The 21358-nt window shown below is 42.2% G+C and overlaps 1 protein-coding gene across 2 annotated transcripts in view; it reads right to left on the bottom strand.

Annotated features, from left to right (window-relative positions):
* Window positions 1-3337: 3337 nt before the first annotated feature.
* TMEM38B (transmembrane protein 38B) overlaps window positions 3338-21358 on the bottom strand; it is a 55351-nt gene continuing 37330 nt past the window's right edge. For both annotated transcript variants that reach the window (XM_070742378.1, XM_070742379.1), the window contains exons 5-6: window positions 8656-8773; window positions 3338-5556 (exon numbers count right to left, since the gene is read on the bottom strand). In XM_070742378.1, coding sequence (XP_070598479.1) covers window positions 5344-5556; window positions 8656-8773 — 331 coding nt within the window. In that variant the 3' untranslated portion in view covers window positions 3338-5343. The remainder of the gene's footprint in view (window positions 5557-8655; window positions 8774-21358) is intronic.

The raw sequence follows: 21358 nt of genomic DNA, 5'->3' as shown, positions 1-21358 counted from the left end.
CCGTCCACATTGCTTCTGTGAGAATCCAGCTGTTTTGGGCTTTCCTGAACTCTTGCCTAGCCAGAAGCTATTCCATTATGCTACTGAACTGTTTTATTCCCAGCTGGTCACCATAAGAGTAAAATAATGTCACCTTCAAGTGCCTGGTGACTTGGCGTGGACATATTCATGAAGTTTGCTGAGCATGATACAGGAACTGTTTGCCATTGCCGCCTTCTGGATTATTATTTTTAACGTTCCATTCTCATAGAGAGTGGGAATTTTCTGATTGTCATCCATCCCTGCACCAGGGTTATATAACGTTTATAAGTTTATCCATTTAGGAAATCTGAACCAATGACATGTATACAGTTCCAGTTCCTGGGTATTGATGTCCGTGACAAGTGGTATCTTCCTGTGTCTTTAAAAATGAACAGGATAGTAGTAATTAAGAGGAAGTGGAATTTGTCACCTCAGATGTTATTTGAAAATAGCTTGAGAACTAGGTTTGTTGATTTGTTTGCTGCTGCATGACAAAAACCTCAGGGACATGGTTAAAATAACAATTAGGTCAATGTTCATATTGCATACTCATACTGCATACGCGTATTCATATTGCATAATTGCATAGTGCAATTATTTTAAATTAGTTTTTAAAGTAGTTTTTATATTGATCTATATTTATGTTTGTTGTGAGCTGCCCTGAGACCCTAGGGAGTTGGGTGGCATAGAAATATAATTAAATAAATAAATAAATATTAAAGGGTTTTTCTTATCAATATGTTTTTAAACATTTTTTTTCTTCCACAGTTTTCCAATTTTTGAGATAGAGTTAATCTTCCAAAATAGTTACTTGACTTAAAGTTGAAATTCTTTTATTTAACATAGCTTGCCAACTTACCTGCTTCCTTTGTCTTGTTTTATTCTGAGCAAATAACGTTAACCCATACTTTACTCGTACTTAAGGCTATTTATATTTTTAAAAAATAAAAACAAAAAATGGTATAGACTTTGTAACCATGCATTCAATATATTATTTTTAAAGGAGGTACAGTATTGTTTTACAATGCTGATTTTCTGTTACTTCCTGAAATACTATTTAATTACAAAATTAAATTCCTGTCTATATATTTAAAAACTCGTGGCTTAACACTTCACACCTCAAAAAAAAAGGAACTATATTATATCCAAAAAAGTGAGAGGAAGGGATGAGGATGGGTTTGCATACGATTATACCTATTCTTAAATTGCAATATAATGTCAATGCCTTTGATCCTGACTTTTTCTTTGCCACTGGTTCTATTTTAAACGGATTCCCAGTGTGCTGGAAGCAATCCAGTAAGTAATTTAATGTAAAGTGTGACTCTAAACTGAAGAGTTAAAAGAATGTACTGAAAAACAGTGGTGTCTGCTTTGAAAACTTGGATGAGGATGGAATGAACACTACTTAAATCCCTAAAATCAGCATCCTAGATAAATTACAGGAGCAGTTTCATTCAAGGATTGCCAATGACCTCCAGCTCCCACCTTTTCCTTTTCTTTGAATCCTGCTTTATTCCAAAGCCTTCCCAGAGAAGGAATGTGCGAAGGAATGTGCCAGGAGCTATCCAGCAGGCGAGGCCAATCTTCCAGCTGGATCCTCAGCAGGCCCATATGGGCTTACAAACACATGCTGAGGGGAAATGAGAGAGAGAAAGAAACCCTCTAGTCTAAATAGTTTGCTTATGAGGCTAAACACTACAAGGCAGTCTCATGAATGAAAATTTGCATGAGTAGAATAGGCAGTAAATAGGCAGGGGTGGGTTTCACTTAATGATAATAATAATAATTTATTAGATTTGCATGCCGTCCCTCTCCGAGGACTCAGGGCAGCTCACAACAACAATAACAATACAATAAAATACAAATCTAATTGTTCTGTCTGGGTCACTCCGGAAGCCAATACCAACCCAAAAAGAGAAGCCAGACACACCGATAAAAGGCAAAGGCAGTTTATAAAATTCAAGAAGAAACACAGGTAACAGAAAATGTCCTTACAAACAGGAAAATGTTGTATCTTCAGATATATCCACGAAGGCAATACAGGATTCTTGCTGCCAAGACGAGGATGTAGATAGCAGACCTACACCTCCCACGGGTCTTCCAAACTGCTGGGCCACAAGCCAGGAACAGAGACGCCGAGAACAAAGCAGGACACCGTAACTCCAATTGATAGCACTCCACATGGCTTCAAGGGCTTGCCTGCCTTTTAAACCCTGCTAAGGAGGACCACACCCAAGCCCAGCTGTTCCTAATTCAGTGCTGATAATACTTCTTTAATTGCTCCTTTATCTGATCTGAACCTCTCTGTCGCATGTCAATGACGGCTTGTGCTTCATCACCTAATGACTCCAAGCTACTGGCTGGGGAGAGCCCCCCCCCCGAGGCTCTCATGCTGTTCTCCTTCATCCCATTCCTGACTTTCCTCTCCCCCATCCGACTGTTCAGCCCCCTCCTCTTCGCTGTCATCCTCCTCCGGGCATGGAGCCAGCAGAGACACAGCCGGTCCCTGAGCAGCCTCAGGCTGAACCACAACATCTAATATTAAGAAAAACAAGTTAAAACCCATTATTACTAAAAACAATCAAGCAATCACTTACCTTCCCCACCGGTTTGCACTGTGATGTTTTGCACGCGCCCGCTCGCACACACGCACACATCCCCTCATGCAATTAGGCTTCTGCGCATGCTCAGGAGCTAGAATTAGCCTGAAATACAGTTGAGGAGCTGATCAGCTGTGCTTCGGGCAAAGGAATAAAGGTCAGTACTAACCCAGGGGTGAGAGGGTGGGCCCTTTTGTGAGCAGCTGAACAACAACAAAAATAGAGGGCGACTTGCACAGACCGACACCGGCCTCACAACTCACAATTATTAACTCGATGACCGGTGGAAATAATCCTCAAAGAATGGAAGCGAGTAACATACATGCCCTGTTGAGGCCGAGGACTGAGTCAAAGAGGGGGAACTGAGGCAGGAGGACGAAGGTATCAATTTGTCAGATTCAGTCCTCATGGCTGAAGGGACGGTGTCATCCCATTTTTTAAGGTTAGCTCCACCCACTATGGAGAATTGGAAGAATATAAATATTGGAATTGGAGTAAAAAACATCAAAAGCATAAAAGCAGCAAAAAGGCCATACAAGGCTGTAGTTTGAACCACTGGAAGGGTTGGTACTAAACATTTGATTAACCCCCTGCACAGGCAGGAAACCTTACACCACATAAGGGCTTTTCTGGATGAAGAAGCAGAATGCGTTAGCCACTAAACTTTTCATGTCCATGTATTTGTTGATCATATTATTAGCACACTGAGAGCCAAACTGTTTCCATTGTTTAATAGCAGGTTTTTAAAAGGCTGAATTCAAATGCATGGCATACAATCTTCTAAGTATTTTACAGTAATTTTTAAATACATTTTCACATTTATGTAGGCTATAAAGCTTACACTGTAATTACTGTGAGACTGTTGACAAGAGTACCAAAGGCATTTCACGCAAAAATATCTTGGACTAAAAAGCATCAAAACATTTGTTCAACCCAATCATACAAAAGACATCAGTGATTTTACCAGCAGGCCTTTTAAAACACCCCTCTCATAAACATCTGAAGCACATTGGCTGCTGATGTCCAACTCAAGTATTTTCCAAGTATGTAAGTACAAACCAAGTTCAAAATAATGCAGTTTTTGGACATTTTTGTTTCATCTTCTGAAATAGAAGATCTAGAATGGAAACTGCCCTAAACGATATGACAAATAGTTGTTATTCTTTTTTTAAAAACTCCATTTTTTTTCTGCTTCATTTTTGACCTGGATAAAAATTTTTAGCAGCTTATAAAAAAATTACAAATGTTAGCCTCAAAATGCTTATGAAAAATATTAACCAAAGAAATAGAGGCAGCTTGATTGAGACGAGAATAGGCCATTGACTGTGCATTATAGGCTCTTAGGTGATTAGGGAAAAGTAGATTTCCCTACATTCTCACCAACCTTCTTGGCAAGTGAGCTGTAACCTCTGTCTTGTCTTTTTTAATCTCAGACAATATTCCAAATATTTTCAAAATTGTGCATAAGGAGTGGCTCAAAGTTACATTGCATATGGATGTTGGTCTCAAAAGATTTAATTGCCCTGCAAAAAATCCAGCAGAGGTATCTACAAATCATTTCATGTCCAAAAATCTTAAAATTTAGTATGAAAAATTGGTGGAAAATATACAAATTAGCTTGTGATGCAAGCCAAGTTCGAGCACTTAAGAATTTGTGCTTTCAAATCAGGTCATTAGTATATCTAAAATTAACAGGTGCCAATATCAGAAAACGTATACATCCCACAAACCCTAAATAAAAATATTTGTAAATTGAAAGATTGAAAGAGCATATTTTTGTCAAATAAGAAAATATCAGTTCAGTCATAAGGAAGCAATAAAAAACATACAGACCAAAAATACATATTGTGAAGTCTCTCCCATTGCTATTTAAAAGTGCCCAATTTTGGATGAGCCATACTTTAAAACCTGGTTCTTATGTATTGCCACTATGGGGGGAAACACAGAAAATACTTTGACAAGTTTTTATGTTAGGCATTATTTTCTTAAATTAAAAAACAATAAAAAAGAGTAAACACACAGCGTTTGATCTCAGTATCTTTATCATTCTTTGATCTTCTATGATGCTTTGTGTTGTTTGCATTTTGATTTTAAATGTGTTTAGCTTCCCAGTCACTATAGTGAGATGGTTGGCCATCGAAACTAAATAAATTTATTTAGTTTAAAAAAATGACATGATGCATCTTATTCAACTATGAATTTTAGTTTAAAAAAACATAGCCAACTTTGGAAGCTACACAGACCATAAGGCAGGAATAAGTCAAGCTTTCTCTAATCTGGTACCCTTAAGGCTGTGGCGGCTAGAAGTATGGGAACTGTTATCCTAAAGCAGAGGTCTCCAAACTTGGCAACTTTACGACTTGTGGACTTTAACTCCCAGAATTCTCCAGCCAACTATGCAGGCTGGAGAATTCTGGGAGTTGAAGTCCACAAGTCTTAAAGTTGCCAAGTTTGGGGACCTCTGTCCTAAAGTATCCAGATGACAGTAGGATCGGAAATGTTGTAGTAAACAATAGGAGCAGTTCATGGGCAATATAAGAGCTTCATTGAACTGTTGTTTCCCCTGAAAACTTCCCTGAAGGACCAGTGCAGCTATCCTCTTGTCACAGAAATTACCTCGTGCACAATCATAATTTCACATCATTGGAAAAGAGAAAATTCTACATTTTTATGGGCACACACAAACAAGCCGTTTTGGCTGTCCACAGCACTTTTGAGGTTCTCATTGAGTTTTCTTTCCATGCTTCTTTTGGACTGCCTCACTCTTCTCTTCATTGAGAAGACAGTCACAGGGTGAGGAGATGCCATTTGAGGGTCCTTTGACTTCATCCACAGCTTGTGAATCAGTTGGCTTCTGGCCAAAAAAGAGGCGACCCAGTGTTTCCTCCGCGGAAGCAAACGGAGAAGTTGTGCATCCTGTCACCATCATATTTATCTGCAAGAAAACACACAGCAAGTGCATCAGCTCTGCGACTAAAACTGGATAAACTCAGCCTAAGTAATATCTTTCCAACAACTCAATGCAAACCTTTGGGCGAATTGAAGTGACCTGTGCATTTATTATGCTACTTTTACCCCACCCCCACCCCCACCCCCACTTTTCTTGAAATTCAGTCGAGTTTGCTTTTAATAAACAAGGTGGGGGGAAGCACAGTTCTGGATTTCTTTCCCATCTTTTTAGCAGCACCAACCACAGAGAGGAGGCTATACAGGTGAAACTCGAAAAATTAGAATATTGTGTAAAAGTTCATTTATTTATTTATTATTTATTTATTTTATTAATCAGATTTGTATGCCGCCCCTCTCCGTAGACTCGGGGCGGCTAACAACAATACAATGTAAACAAATCTAATATTTAAGTTAATTTTTAAAAAACCCAATTTAAGAAACCAATCATACATACTGACATACCATGCATAAATTTTATAAGCCTAGGGGGAAGGGAAAGTCTTAATTCCCCCATGCCTGGCGACAGAGGTGGGTTTTAAGGAGCTTCAGTAAGGCAACTTAAAAGGGGAAATACAATATGAGAGAAGCTCATTACATGCAAGGCAAGATAGTTCAAGCCGTTATTTGTCATAACTGTGATGATTATAGCGTACATAATCAATTTTAGCCCCCACTGCCAAAAGCACCAAAATCTGGTTCAGTGACCATGGGATTACTGTGCTTGATTGACCAGCAAACTCGCCTGACCTGAACCCCATAGAGAATCTATGGGGCATTGCCAAGAGAAAGCTGAAGGCCGCTATTAAAGCATCCTAGTCTTCCATAACATCTCAGCAATGCCACCGGCTGATAGCGTCCATGCCATGTCCCATTGAGACAGTAATTGCTGCAAAAAGCTCCAAAACCAAGTACTGAGTACATATGCATGCTTATACTTTTCAGAGGTCCGATATTGTTCTATGTACAATCCTTGTTTTATTGATCACGTGTAATATTCTAATTTTCTGAGATGTGGGATTTAGGGTTTTCATGAGCTGTACCTCATAATCATCACAATTACAGCAAATCACAGCTTTGCATGTAATGAGTCTTTCTCATATATGAAGTTTCACCTTTTAAGTTTCATTACTGAAATACATTGCACGATATTCTAATTGAAGTTCACTGGTATTTTCTCCTATGTTAACAAAGTAATGTGTGTAGTTGCGTGTCTTTGCTCTTCCCTTGTGTTGCACTTGTATTGGGTGGACACTGGAAACCACATTGAATACATTCTACTTTGGATCACTTGATTAGGAAACAGACAAAGGAAAGGTTTAGATTAAAGCAGTCAGCAACATTTTGAGACACTGCCCGCTTGCCTCTCCCATAATGATTCATTGGGCAAATTAAATCTGGAATAACTTTTTTGTCAATTCTCAAATCATCTTTTCAAATGTGATCTCTTTTTTTGGCAGTTTCTTCCTCCATACTAAATTGGGGCCCATTCTGTTAGGTTTTCTAAAATTTATCCTACTTCGTGTTGTGGTTAGCTCTGGCCCTGCTCCTGCCCCAAGGACTGTGGATGTGGGGGAGACATCCACATGTTGCAGGCCTGTTTTGCCCCCGGTGGAATCTGCTGATGAAGGCTCCTCTGACCAAAAAGACATGAGTGACAGGGAGGAGGAGAGTGTGGTAGACAGCTCAGAAGGAGATCAATTATCTAGCTCCTCCTTGGATTCAGAACAAGAGTTAATGATACAGCCACGCATGCGGAGAGCGATGCATAAGCAACAACAACTGAGAGATTATTATCAAAGAAAATGAGGCCACCTGTGGTTGGGTGGGGCTGTGGTAATTAGTGAGGCTGCTATAAATAGCAGCCTGTGGGTTTGGCCATTGTGGAGGATTATCTGATCATTGTGTTTCGTGACTGCTTTACTGACTTTGACCTTTTGTGTGCTGATTTTCCCCCACTTTGAAACTAAACCAGAGCAAAGTGTGTTTCACTTTGTGAAAGAAGAAGGACTGTGAATTGCCTCACAGCTGCAAGCTAAGTATCACAGAACTGATAAGGGACTTGTACAAATTACCAGTTTGTTTGGAGACGAGTGCTCTTGGCTATACCAAAAGAGGGCTTAGGTTAAGTGAATTTTCATTATAAAGAACATTGTTTTGAATTTTCAAATGTGTGTGTCTGAAATTTGTACCTGCGAATTTTTGGGAGGAGTCTACCAGAGAGCCCGACAGAACACTGATAGGCAAGGTTCTGAATCCCTTGATATAAACACTTCTCAATGTTCTGTTGAGCTGGTGGAATGACTGAAGAGGCAGACATGCTAATGATAGATTCTGGTCTTGAAGGTTTTTCTTCCCAGGGAGAAATTTTAAACATTTCCCCATTAGTTCTGCCTTTCCAAGGAGCATAAGTTAAATAACCGGGGTGGGAGTGGGGATACAGGACTGATTCTGGCAAAAGGAAATATGGATTAAATGAGCTCTCACAAGCTTGGCTTGTGGTCAAGTGGTCAATCATTATGGTATAATCCAATACAAAAGTAAAGTACATTTACAGATGGGCACTGTTCACACATACTGAAAAGCTAGCCAAATCCATAGCAGATATTGTCACTGGGATTCCAGTTGCGCTCATAAATACTAAGCCAAGATATGAGCAATCACATGAATTGTCATTAGGAAAAAATATAGTTGGTTTGGCACTGAACATAAATACTGGGCAATAATCATACAGTACATCTGTGAACCACTCCTTGGAATGCCAAATTGTCTCAATGTTATGGAAGTGATTATTTTCTCACACGTTCCTGACTGGTTTCCCTTTTATTCTTTAAATCCTGAGAGAAGACAGATGTGGAAAATATATGTGAACCAGAATGATGACAGCTATAGTTCAACACGCTTGGAGATTACAGCACTGAAAAAGGTCAACATACATATAATCAAAGCAGGAAAGGATCATATTAGTATTATTTAATGTTCCAACTATCATATCTGCCATATGAATATGCCTAATAGATATTATTATAGCATGATAAAACAATGTTGAACACACATCCATAGAAACCCATAAGCCAGAAAAGCTTACCTTTGTGGCCACCAAAAACATGGTGTAAAGTAACATGAGATTGTTCTTTGTTATTGGAAGATAAAGGTTGCATTGCATCGTGAAGAGCACTGCTCCTATCAAACTTACTTTCACGGGACTGGAGGGAAAAAAGAAACATACAAAAGGCAAGGTGTATTTTTCAATTCTCTATTCTCAAAATACATATTCACTCATCATTGCTGTTAACACTAAGGCTCATTAACGGGGCTTTCCTTCAGACATTTAATCGGTTAACTTGTTTATAGGGACCAATGCTCATTAGCTGGCTGGCAATTCAAAATACGTTTGTTGAATTTTTAATGCAGCAAGGAGTTAAGCCCAACTGATCTCAATAAAACTTAATGCCCAAGAAGGTACATTATTACCATCTAAGACTCTTGGTCCTCTTATGCTATACTATTAAGAAATGAAAGAAGAAAGGAAATTCAGCATGGACTTCTCTCCTAATAATACACTGGAGTTGTTTTAATTTCTCTCCAGGTTTTTTTAAAAAACCCATTAAAATGTAGAGTATTAGATAATATGCATACTCCTTGTGAGACTCCCATACTGCAGCAAGCAGTAGAACACACTTAAAATGACGCATCAATTGGAAAGAATTAAATTTAATAATTAAAAACATAAATTAAAAATAGAAACATTTTAAAAAATCCTAAAGGAATAATAAAACAACTTATTTATGGAATCGTCTCTTGCAGATTAAGCTAAGGAGATGAATGAATCAGTTGGAAACAGATGTGCCAAAAGGCCTGCTTCTTGTGGTGCTAATCAGGTTTTCCAGCTACGCAGCAAAATTAGAAAAAAGATATCTTAAAACAGGAGTCTCCAACTCCCAGTTTCGTGGATATGCACGAGTCCGTGGCATGCCAGCAACTAAGCTGTGCAAACAAGCGAAGCACCATCTGCAGGATGCAGCCAGTACACAAAACCACGCCCCCCACCTTTTTCCACGGAACCATTTCTTGGTGCCCAAAAGATTCTGGGCCACAGTCTTAAAACATACAAGACCACTTGCTGAGATAAAACATACAAGATCACTTTCTGAGATATCCTAGACCAGTGATGGCGAACCTTTTTTTTTTCCTTGGGTGTAGAAAGAGTTTGGGCACAAACTATTGTGCATGCACGAGTACCCACACCCATAATTCAATGCCTGGGGAGGGCAAAAACAGCTTCCCACCATCCCCGGAGGCCCTTTGGAGGCCGGAAACAGCCTGTTTCCCAAATTCTGGTGGGCCCATTTGGCTCGTGTTTTGCCCGCTCCAGGCTAAGGCTTCCCTGGATCCAGGGAAGAGTAAAAACGCCCTCCTCCATGCCCCCGGAGGCTCTCTGGAAGCCAAAAACGCTCTCCCAGAGCTTTTGTGTGAGCCAAAAATCAGCTGGCGGGTACACACATCATGTTGAAGCTGAGCTAGGGCAACAGCTCGTGTGCCAGCACATATGGCTCCGCGTGCCACCTGTGGTTCACACCATCACTGTCCTAGACTTTGTTTTACATCAGAAGTGGGCAATGAGCCGGGGTGGCGCAGCAGGTAGAGTGCTGTACTGCAGGGCACTGAAGCTGATTGTAGATCTGTAGGTCAGCGGTTCAAATCTCATCACCGGCTCAAGGTTGACTCAGCCTTCCATCCTTCCAAGGTGGGTAAAATGAGGACCCAGATTGTGGGGGCAATATGCCGGCTCTGTTAAAAAGTGCTATTGCTAACATGTTGTAAGCCACCCTGAGTCTATGGAGACGGGCGGCATAAAAATTGAATAAATAAATAAATAAATCTGTCTCAATGATTGTATATGGTGTGGAGCTTAGTTTCTGTTTACTTCATCATCCCATGCTTTGGAATAGGAATAGGGAATTAAGATTCAGCAGTCACAACCTATGTTGAACCATGTTTGTTTTGTGGCTCTGCCATATCTTAAACAACAAGGCTCACATCCAATGATGGGCTGCTGCTTACACAGTCCGGTGTTCTGTCCCGATAGGACATTCCGGGATGTGCACGCAGCTGCACGTCCCCAACTCGCGCATGCGCACCCCCATGCGAGATTTGGGTTCTGCATATGCACCGAAGATGAAATCCCCTACGAGGACACTTGCACGAGATTTTACCGATTTTTGCGGATTTTTTGCTTCTACGCATGTGCGGAAGCAAAAATATCAGTGAAAATCACCGAAATCTCACTTGCTGCGCGTCCTCACACAAGATTCCACTTACTGCGCATGTGCAGAAGCTAAATCTTGTGCCAGCCTTGGAGGGCGCACCGGTAGCGCCAAAGACAAGCAGCCCTTCACTTCTTACATCCATGGTTTAGAATTATATCAATCTGTATAGTCTGGAGGACAGAAGGAAAAGGGGGGACATGATCGAAACATTTAAATATATTAAAGGGTTAAATAAGGTCCAGGAGGGAAGTGTTTTTAATAGGAAAGTATACACAAGAACAAGGGGACACAATCTGAAGTTAGTTGGGGGAAAGATCAAGAGCAACATGAGAAAATATTATTTTACTGAAAGAGTAGTAGATCCTTGGAACAAACTTCCAGCAGACGTGGTAGATAAATCCACAGTAACTGAATTTAAACATGCCTGGGATAAACATATATCCATCCTAAGATATAATACAGAAAATAGTATAAGGGCAGACTGGATGGACCATGAGGTCTTTTTCTGCCGTCAGACTTCTATGTTTCTATGTTTAAATCAGCGCTAAACTACTGTCTTCTGTATCTGCATACAGTAAAATTCTTTTTAAAATCCTATTAAATTTGTTTGTGTTCACTAGAATTACAGTACATAGCTGCCCAACTCACATAACTGCAACTCTAAGCCATCTACTTCAAATAGCACATACACGCATACCAACAATATTGCAAGTAAAAAACAACACAAAGAAAATCCATAAAACAATGTCTTGATTCCATAACGCTGCAACAAAGTGAGCTTTTTATAAATATTTCTTTTTTTCATCAGCTTCACATTGTAAATATTTAAAGCTGTTTTTTCTTGGCCAGCATATATTTTTAAAACAGAAAAAAAAAACCTACACATCTGTGGTGAATTAAGCTGACAGAAATTATAATTTTCATCATAGCTGAAGGATTCAGCTCATAGGCCCAAGCACGCTGTCTTCTTTTTTCCCTCTACCTGAGCAAAGCTTATTTCTGGCAACAAATCTGCTTGAATTTCTCTGTTTCTCTCTTGTCATTCTTTATTACCAAGGATAGTGCCATGGAAGCAGGGTGCTTAAGTGCTTCTATGCCCCTGCTGCTTTTATCACACTGGAAGTCACAGCCCTGTTTTCAAAATAATCATTTCCACAAAAAAGCTCTTCAGGAACTCAGACAGGCAGGGCAAAGGGACCTTAAAATGCCCACCGTGAGTTCATTTACCTCTTCCAGCAGTAGGCCGTCGCCAGGCCAGCCAGTTACAGCTCTGACTTCCTATGGCAGAAATAAAAGTGGAAGCAATTTAATGTTCTCAATTTAGCTTTTGCAAGGCCAAGCTGGATACTGCAACTCAAGCAGCATGCCCTGTGCGCTAGGAATGGGTTTCTCACAGCACATTAATATCACTCCTGTAAAAGTTAGAAGGAGCCATTTAGACACTGAATCCAACTCTTAGCTCTGAACAAGAATTGAAAATCAAGTATCTGTGACCTTTGGTTCTCCCGCCTCTCATCCAAAGAGATGGGGTCCACCATTTCTCTAGGTAACAGCTTCTACTGTTAAATTATTCTTACTATTATCCTTCTGTTAGAATATGCCTTCCTGCGACTTAAATCCATTACAGAGTTGGTCTTCCATCCAGCTGCAATTCCTTTTTCCTTTACTTATTTTTTTTTCTTGTTTAACTGTACACTACTCAGAATCATTGGGATTTGAAATTCAATAGAATAGAACAAAGTAAAATAAATAAGACTATAGTACAACATTTCCCCCTCAGTCTTCTCAAGGCTGTACGTTCAGTCCAGATACTTCAATTCTTTTTCACTGAACTTAGTTTCAGATAACGTTCTTGGGTCGCCACTTCTTACACCCAGTTTCAGTCCAATACCTTGTCCAAAGCAGGAGTCCTTACATCCTTTCATGGATAAATGGTTGTCTAATCTTTTCTTGAAAACGTTCAATGATGGAACACCCACAGCTCTAGGAAGCAAGCTATCCCATAGAACGGAACAGAACAGAATAGAATGGACACACAAACAATTTGTCTTTGGTGCAAATGCTCTCAGTATGCATAAAAGAAAATATATATTTGTCAAGAATAATGGGGTATACAGTGACCCCTTGAGTTTCGCGATCTCGATCTTCGCGAAACGCTATATTGCGATTTTTAAAAAAATATTAATTAAAAAAAAAACCACTTCCGTGTTTGGCTTCAGGACTCAGCTGGGAAGCGGCGCGGCTGTTTTAAAAGGTCGCAGCCGGCCTGGGGGGCTTCCCAGCACCCCCCCGAACCCCCAACCCGGGTTCAGGGGGGTGCTGGGAAGCCCCCCAGGCCGGCTGCGACCTTTTAAAACAGCCGCACCGCTTCCCAGCTGAGTCCTGAAGCCAAACGCGGAAGTTCGCCTTTGGCGTTTGGCTTCAGGACTCAGCTGGGAAGCGGCGCGGCTGTTTTAAAAGGTCGCAGCCTGGAGACCGCTAAGGATATCGCTCTGGGAGAGGGGGCAACTGCCCGGTTAAAAGCAAGAATCCACCCCCTAGCCAAACGGCTTTTTTCCTGTTTAGCGCTCGAACGCCGTGCTAAACAGGAAAAAAGCCGTTTGGCTAGGGGGTGGATTCTTGCTTCTTAACCGGGAGCAGTTGCCCCCTCTCCCAAAGCGATGTTCCAAAGCGGTCTCCGGGAAGCGACCAAGGGAAAGGCAGTCGTCTGCCTTTCCTTCAGCTCTAAAGAAGCGGCAACTGCCCTGCCTTCCCCCAGCCAGTTAACCGAGCGCTTCAAGTTAACCGGCTGGGGGAAGGCGGGGCATTTGCCTCCTCTTTCAAGCTGAAGGAAAAGCAGACGACTGCCTTTCCCTCGGTTGCTTCCCGGAGACCGCTTTGGAACATCGCTTTGGTTGCGCCTGCCTCTCCTGCAGCGGAGAGAGGCGGCAAATGGCCAACCCTTCCCCCAACAGCTTAGCTGAGTGCTTCGGGAAGGTGCTGCCTGTGTTCGCTGTAGGAGAGGCAGGAAGCCCCCCAGCAAGCCCCCCAGGCCGGCTGCGACCTTTTAAAACAGCCGCGCCGCTTCCCAGCTGAGTCCTGAAGCCAAATGCGGAAGTTCACCTTTGGCGTTTGGCTTCAGGACTCAGCTGGGAAGCGGCGCGGCTGTTTTAAAAGGTCGCAGCCGGCCTGAGGGGCTTCCCAGCAAGCCCCCCAGGCCGGCTGCGACCTTTTAAAACAGACGCGCCGCTTCCCAGCTGAGTCCTGAAGCCAAACGCGGAAGTTCGCCTTTGGCATTTGGCTTCAGAATTCAGCTGGGAAGCGGCGCGGCTGTTTTAAAAGGTCGCAGCCGGCCTGGGGGGCTTCCCAGCACCCCCCCGAACCCCCAACCTGGGTCTTCCCGGCCGCCCACGCAAAGGGGAAACCCCGGCTCCTCGCTGATGCCCGCCGCTCGCCCACCCGCCAGCAAGAGGGGGAAGACCCAGGGAAGGTTCCTTCGGCCGCCCAGCAGCTGATCTGCTCGGTAGCGTAGCAGCAGCGAGGAGCCGAATCGGGTTTCCCCTTTGCGTGGGCGGCGGGGAACGCAAACTCCACCATCTACGCATGCGCGGCCATAGAAAAAAAAGGGCGCGCATGCGCAGATGGTGTTTTTACTTCCGCAACCCTACATCGCGAAAAATCGATTATCGCGAGGGGTCTTGGAACGGAACCCTCGCGATAATAGAGGGATCACTGTAACACTTAATAATGGTTATAGGGTACAAATAAACAATCAGGAAACAATCAATATTAATATAAATCGTAAGGGTACAAGCAAGAAGTGGAAGGAAATGGGTGATAGGAACAATGAGAAGACTAATAGTAATAATAATGCAGCCTTAGTAAATAGTTTAACAGCGGTGAGGAAACTGTTTTTTAGCAGATTGATGGCATTCAGGAAAAAGTTGCTCTTGTTTCTAATTGCCCTGGTGTGCAGATCTCTATAGCATCGCTTTGAGGGTAGGAATTCAAATAATTTATGTCCAGGATGCAAGGGGTCAGTAAATATTTTCATGGCCCTCTTTTTGACTCATGCAGTATACAGGTCCTCAATGGAAAGCAGATTGGCAGTGTTTTTTCTGCAGTTCTGATTATCCTCTGAGGTCTGTGTCTGTCTTGCTGGGTTGCAGTACCAAACCAGAGAGTTATATAGAAGTGACTCAATGATTCCCCTGTAGACTCAATGATTCCTCTGTAGACTCAACGATTCCCCTGTAGACTCAATGATTCCTCTGTAGAATTGAAGCAGCAGTTCCTTGGGCAGTTTGAGCTTCCTGAGTTGGCATAGAAGGAACATTCTTTGTTGTGCTTTTTTGATGACTTTTTTGATGTTAGGTGACCAATTTAGGTCTTAAGGTATGATCGAACCTGGAAGTTTGAAGGTCTCTACTGTTGATACTGTGTTGTCTAGTATTGTAAGAAGTGAAGAACGGGAGGGTTTCTCCTAAAGTCTACCACCATTTTTATGGTTTTGAGTGTGTTCAGTTCCAGCTTGTTGGTCACACCACGAGGCTAGTTGTTCAACCTACCATCTGTATGTGGTTTTATCATTGTCTCACATGAGACCAATCACTGTTGTATCATCCACAAACATCAGTAGTTTAACAGAGGGATCATTTGAGATGTAGTCATTGGTATATAGAAAGAAGTGGTGAGAGTACACAGCCTTGGGGGAGAGCTGTGCTAATTGCACAGGTACCTAATGTGATTTTGCCTAGCTTCACCTGTGGTTTCCTGTCTGTTAGGAAGCTTGTGATCTACTTATAAATGTATTCAGGTACTGCAAGCTGATTTAGTTTAGTTGGAAGAATATCCGATATGATAGTATTGAATGCTGAACTAAAATCTACAAAAAGAACTCTTGTGTGGGTGTTTGGAAATTCAAAATGTTATAGGATGTGATGAAGAGTCTTTGGAGAGGGGCGGCATACAAATCTAAATTATTATTATTATTATTATTATTATTATTATTATTATTATTATTATTATTATTGCAAGTGAAGCAGACAGTAGAAGAAGAGAAGCGTGCATTAGCTGACTATGTGAAGGGGAGCAAAGAGTCAGCATTGATGGAGGTCAACAATAGGAAGCTTCTCAAGGTGAAGCAAACTAAGGACCAGTACAGAAAAAATGTAACTCAATGTCGTATAGACAGTTGGCGGAACAAAGCATTGCATGGACAGTTCTTGGAGAAGATTGAAGGCAAAGTGGATAAAGAAAAGACCTGGTCATGGCTTACAAGTGGAACACTGAAAAAGGAGACAGAAGGACTAATAATGGCGGCACAAGAACAGGCCACTAGAACAAATGCTGTCAAAGCCACAACTGAAAAATCAACAGACGATCCAAAGTGCAGACTCTGTAAAGAAACAGATGAAACAATCGATCACATACTCAGCTGCTGCAAAAAGATCGCACAGACTGACTACAAGCATAGACATGATGCTGTGGCACAGATGATCCACTGGAACTTATGCCGGAACTACCATTTACCAGTGGCAAAGAACTGGTGGGACCATAAGCCCGAAAAAGTGGTCGAAAATGAGCAAGCAAAATTACTGTGGGACTTCCGACTTCAGACTGACCGAATTCTGAAGCATAACACACCAGACATTGTGATCGTGGAGAAAAAGAAAGTATGGATCATCGACATCGCAATCCCAGGAGACAGCAGAATTGAGGAGAAGCAGCTAGAGAAATTAGGGAAATACGAAGATCTAAAAATCGAGCTGCAACGACTCTGGCATAAGCCAGTGAAAGTGGTCCCAGTGGTACTTGGCACGCTGGGCGCAGTACCAAAGGATCTCAGCGGACATTTGAAAACCATCAGAATTGACAAAATCTCCATCTGTCAATTGCAAAAGGCCGCTTTACTGGGATCGGCAAACATAATTCGCCGCTACATCACGCAGTCCTAGGTGCTTGGGAAGCGCCCGACTGGTGATGAAATACGAAATCCAGCATAGTGATCTTGTTTGCTGTGTTGTACTGACATAATAATAATAATAATAATAATAATAATAATAATAATAATAATAATAATAATAGCAGCAGCAGCAGCAGCAGCATCTGTTGATCTATTTGTTTGGTATGCAAATTGCAATGAGCCTAACAGTGGATCCAGATCCATGATCTGTAGGCTTCCTCTTTGGAACGAAGTAGCTGCTTAAGTTTAGCTGTGAACTAAGCTTTATTGTTACTGTATATTTGCAAGTTCCTGGTCGGTACACATAGGTCATTCCATCAGGAAATTCCTCCTTATTGCCAAGTTGAATCTACCTCTGATGTGTTTCTTGTCCTGCCCTGGGGTTCTACGGAGAATAAGTCAAATCTAATGATCACTAGATCAGCTAGTTCACATATTAATAATCTGTTCTGGAGAAACTGTGCAGATATGTCCATTATCTCTCATGAACATCAGAATCCCTTTTTTGAATTCTGACCCTTGCACAAATCCAAGCAACTATTATGTTGCAAGTGAGAGAGTCGTTGTTAGGGTGATGGATCATTAGAACTTTGGAGAAATAAATAAATAAAATAACTTGATTGGATAAAGTATTCAGACCTTGCCATGCCACTCTGATTTAAATTCTGAATGGCAACTGGTAGTGGGTTGTCCCAATATTAGTAATTTTAAAATTGTCGGTCAGGGCAAACTATGAATCAATGTTCTTCAAATGTCTTATATATCAGGCCAAAACCCAAGAATGAAATAAGACAGTTCTTTCAAGTTCTGTATTGTTTCACAGCTATAGACAATAAACCTTGCCAGACCGAGGACTCCAGTATCTCTGCATATACAGTATAAAGTGATCCTTCGATTTTCGCGGGGGTTGCATTCCCAGACTGCCCGCGAAAGTCAAATTTCCGCGAAGTAGAGATGCGGAAGTAAAAACACCATTTTTGGCTATGGACAGCCAAAAACTACCCCCGCGCACCCTTTTCCAAGGCCGCGCAGGGAGCCGGGCTTGAAGTTGGGGGCGGGGAGCGACAAAAGTGCGGAGGCCGGCAAATATTGTTTTGAATGTCGGCCCCCGCCCCCCCCCAGCACCTCCAGCCCCCTTGCCACTACTGCCCGCCCGCCTGATCTGCCCCTCTCACTGGCTTTCGTGGGGCACGGGTCCTCCTGCAGCAGCGCTGGCAGCTACAGCTTCTCATCCTCCTCATTTGGCTACTAGCCGCTCTGAGCGCTTTGAGAATGCCCGCCCCGCCCCTCTCGCAGTCCCTTAGCTGAGAGTGCTTTTGTCCCAGCTGTCAGCGAGGGGGCTGCAGGAGAGGCGGGGCAGGCGTTCTCACAGAGAGAGAGCAACAGACAGAGCGAGATAGAAAGGAGAGAGGGAGAGAGAGAGAGTGAGAAAGAGAGAGAGAGAGCAAGAGGGGGGAGAGTGGAAGGTAGAGAGAAAGAGAAATGGTAGAAAAAAGGGGAGAAAAAAAGAGAAATGAGAAAATGATTGAAGCAGAGAATGACAGGAAAGAGAGAGAGAGAAAGAGAGAGAGAAGTGACTCTTGGTGATGACCTATGACGTCATCGGGTGGGAAAAACCATGGTATAGAAAAAAAACCACAGAGTATTTTTTAATTAATATTTTTTGAAAAACCGTGGTATAGCCGTTTTGCGAAGTTTGAACCCACAAAAATCGAGGGATCACTGTACTCTGAGAACTATTAGGCAAAGACTTTCTTCACCCTCTTTCTCTCAAATAGGATATCTGAGCTGAGTTGCCTGTTCCTGGACTGCACCTCCCTCCCTCCTGGAGATCCACTTCCTCACTGCATGCCATCTCACATACAAACTCTGCAGACAGCAGCACAACATGCCGTGTCCCAAATGCCAGTGAAGGACATACTCTGAGTGCGGTGTAGTTTACGTCAACATCGAATTGGAGGAAACCACAGCAAAGCAGCTGTGAATGCACTTCTTAAATTTCATGTTCTTGCTTTCTTCCCATTTCTCTAACTCAGCTGACTATTAATTTTATTTCGGAAGTATGAGTCATCCTATCTAATTTTGTATCACCCACAGAACTGATTAGCTTTCCTTCCACCTCTTTAGCCAAGTCATTACAACAGTAACAAGGAATATAAGACCCAGTGGTGAACCTTGCGGTCTCTCACTTGATATTCCAGTTTGATGGGGAATCATTGCTAAGCAGGCTTCAAGTACAATTCCTAAGCCAGCTACATTGATCCGCTTAGTTGTCATGCCAAATGTCTACAGCATTCTCTCATTTAAAATGGTTACCCAATATAAAAATAAAATATGGTGAGTCTGGCCAAGTAGTGTGTAGATTGCTGGATGCTTTTCCTTATTTTGAAGATATTAATGGAAAATATTTGCTCTTCTCCTATCAGATGACATTTCACCCATTCTCCAGTTTCTTATAATGCATCAAGGGATTTGCCAGTCCAGCAGCAAGTTTCTTTAATATAGGTTGCAATTTATCTGGCACTGAAGATTTATACTGATTCAAAGTAAATTCAGAGAGTACAGAATGACTAGAATTGGAAGGGACCTTGGAAGCTTTCTAGTCTTGGCTGCATAGCTAGAGGTATAACAAGCAGGAAGAGGGAGATTATGATCCCGCTATATAGAATGCTGGTGAGACCACATTTGGAATACTGTATTCAGTTCTGGAGACCTCACCTACAAAAAGATATTGACAAAATTGAACGGGTCCAAAGACGGGCTACAAGAATGGTGGAAGGTCTTAAGCATAAAACGTATCAGGAAAGACTTAATGAACTCAATCTGTATAGTCTGGAGGACAGAAGGAAAAGGGGGGACATGATCGAAACATTTAAATATATTAAAGGGTTAAATAAGGTCCAGGAGGGAAGTGTTTTTAATAGGAAAGTGAACACAAGAACAAGGGGACACAATCTGAGGTTAGTTGGGGAAAAGATCAAAAGCAACATGAGAAAATATTATTTCACTGAAAGAGTAGTAGATCCTTGGAACAAACTTCCAGCAGACGTAGTAGATAAATCCACAGTAACTGAATTTAAACATGCCTGGGATAAACATATATCCATCCTAAGATAAAATACAGAAAATAGTATAAGGGCAGACTAGGTGGACCATGAGGTCTTTTTCTGCCGTCAGACTTCTATGTTTCTATGTTTCTAGTCCAACCCTCTGCTTAGGCAGGAAAAACTATGTCATTTGCGACAAATAGTTTCCAATCTCTTGTTTAAAAATTTCTGGTGTTGGAGCATTCACAACTTCTGGGGCAAGTTGTTCCACTGATTAATTGTTCTAAGAATCAGGAAAGGGGCTCCTTCTCAGGGTGGTGGATAGAACATCCAGGAATTGTCTCCTAGCTGTTTGGACTGAGTCTGTCAAAGCTGTTTCGGTCCCGCACTTGTTGCTATCCTAGCCAGCTTTTTGACAAAGAAACGAAGCAACAGACTCTTGCACGCCAGTCAATGAAGCCAAATTCCACCAGCAAGTCCAAATCAGACAGTCAATGATCCAAAAACAACAGGGTGGAGCTGGATGCTATATCCACCACCCTGAGAAGGAACATATCAGGTAAGATCAATGGCCCTTCTTCATATTGGTGGATATAGCATCCAGGAATGGGACATACCAAAGCAGGCTGTCCATACAGGCGGGCTGAAACTGGCTGCAGAGTCACTAGACTTTCATTATCTGTTGCAACACCCTTCTCCCGAAGGACGTCTCTACTGAACCAAAAACATCCACCTTGTACTGCTTCATGAACGGGAAAGAGGACAACCAGGTGGACACATGGCAAACCTCCTCAAGGGAACCTTGGGTTGCCCATGCCACTATGTTTGCGGCATTACTCACTGAGTGAGCAATTACACGGTCTGGAACCGGTCTGGACTGCAGCTCGTAGACTTTCACAATCATTGAACAAATCCAGCGCCCCACTGTAGGTGATGACACCTTACACCCCAAGGAGGAAGGTTGAAAGGTTAAAAAAAGCAATTCTGACTTCTGGAATGACGCTGTCCTGTCGATATAGATGGGAAGTGCCTGACAGACATCGAGCCTGTGCCACCTTTTTTCGGAAGGATGAAGGGGTCCCTTTAAGCAATTTGAGGACCCGTGGTAGATCCCAGATAGGGTACCTGTGGTTCACCGGAGGAGAGATTAGATAATCCATGGAGAAAGTGATGAATTGTGGGATGAAGCACGAAGGACTCTAGTCGTCCACACAAGACAAGGCCGCCACCTGTCTCTGGAGTGTGTTGGGACTGAGATCCCTGTCCAATCCATTCTGGAGAAAGTCTATGATTTAACCAACGGTTGCTGCCGTGGGCACAATGTTCACCTTGACGCAGCACCTGCAGAAGGTCTTTCAGGTGGCATCAGCCACTCCGAGTCCTCAGAGAGGGGCGGCATACAAATCTAATAAATTATTATTATCATCATCATCATCATCATCATCATCATAGATGCAGGTGGTGGAAAGTCTCTTCAAGGCCAGAATAGTTCTGATGGCTCTGGAAGAAATATTGTCCTTCCTCAGAGCG

Source organism: Erythrolamprus reginae, chromosome 2 (genome assembly GCF_031021105.1).
Source record: "Erythrolamprus reginae isolate rEryReg1 chromosome 2, rEryReg1.hap1, whole genome shotgun sequence".
Taxonomy (NCBI): domain Eukaryota; kingdom Metazoa; phylum Chordata; class Lepidosauria; order Squamata; family Dipsadidae; genus Erythrolamprus; species Erythrolamprus reginae.
The sequence above is the reverse complement of the archived record's forward strand: the minus strand, read 5'-3'. Positions and strand labels throughout refer to the sequence as shown.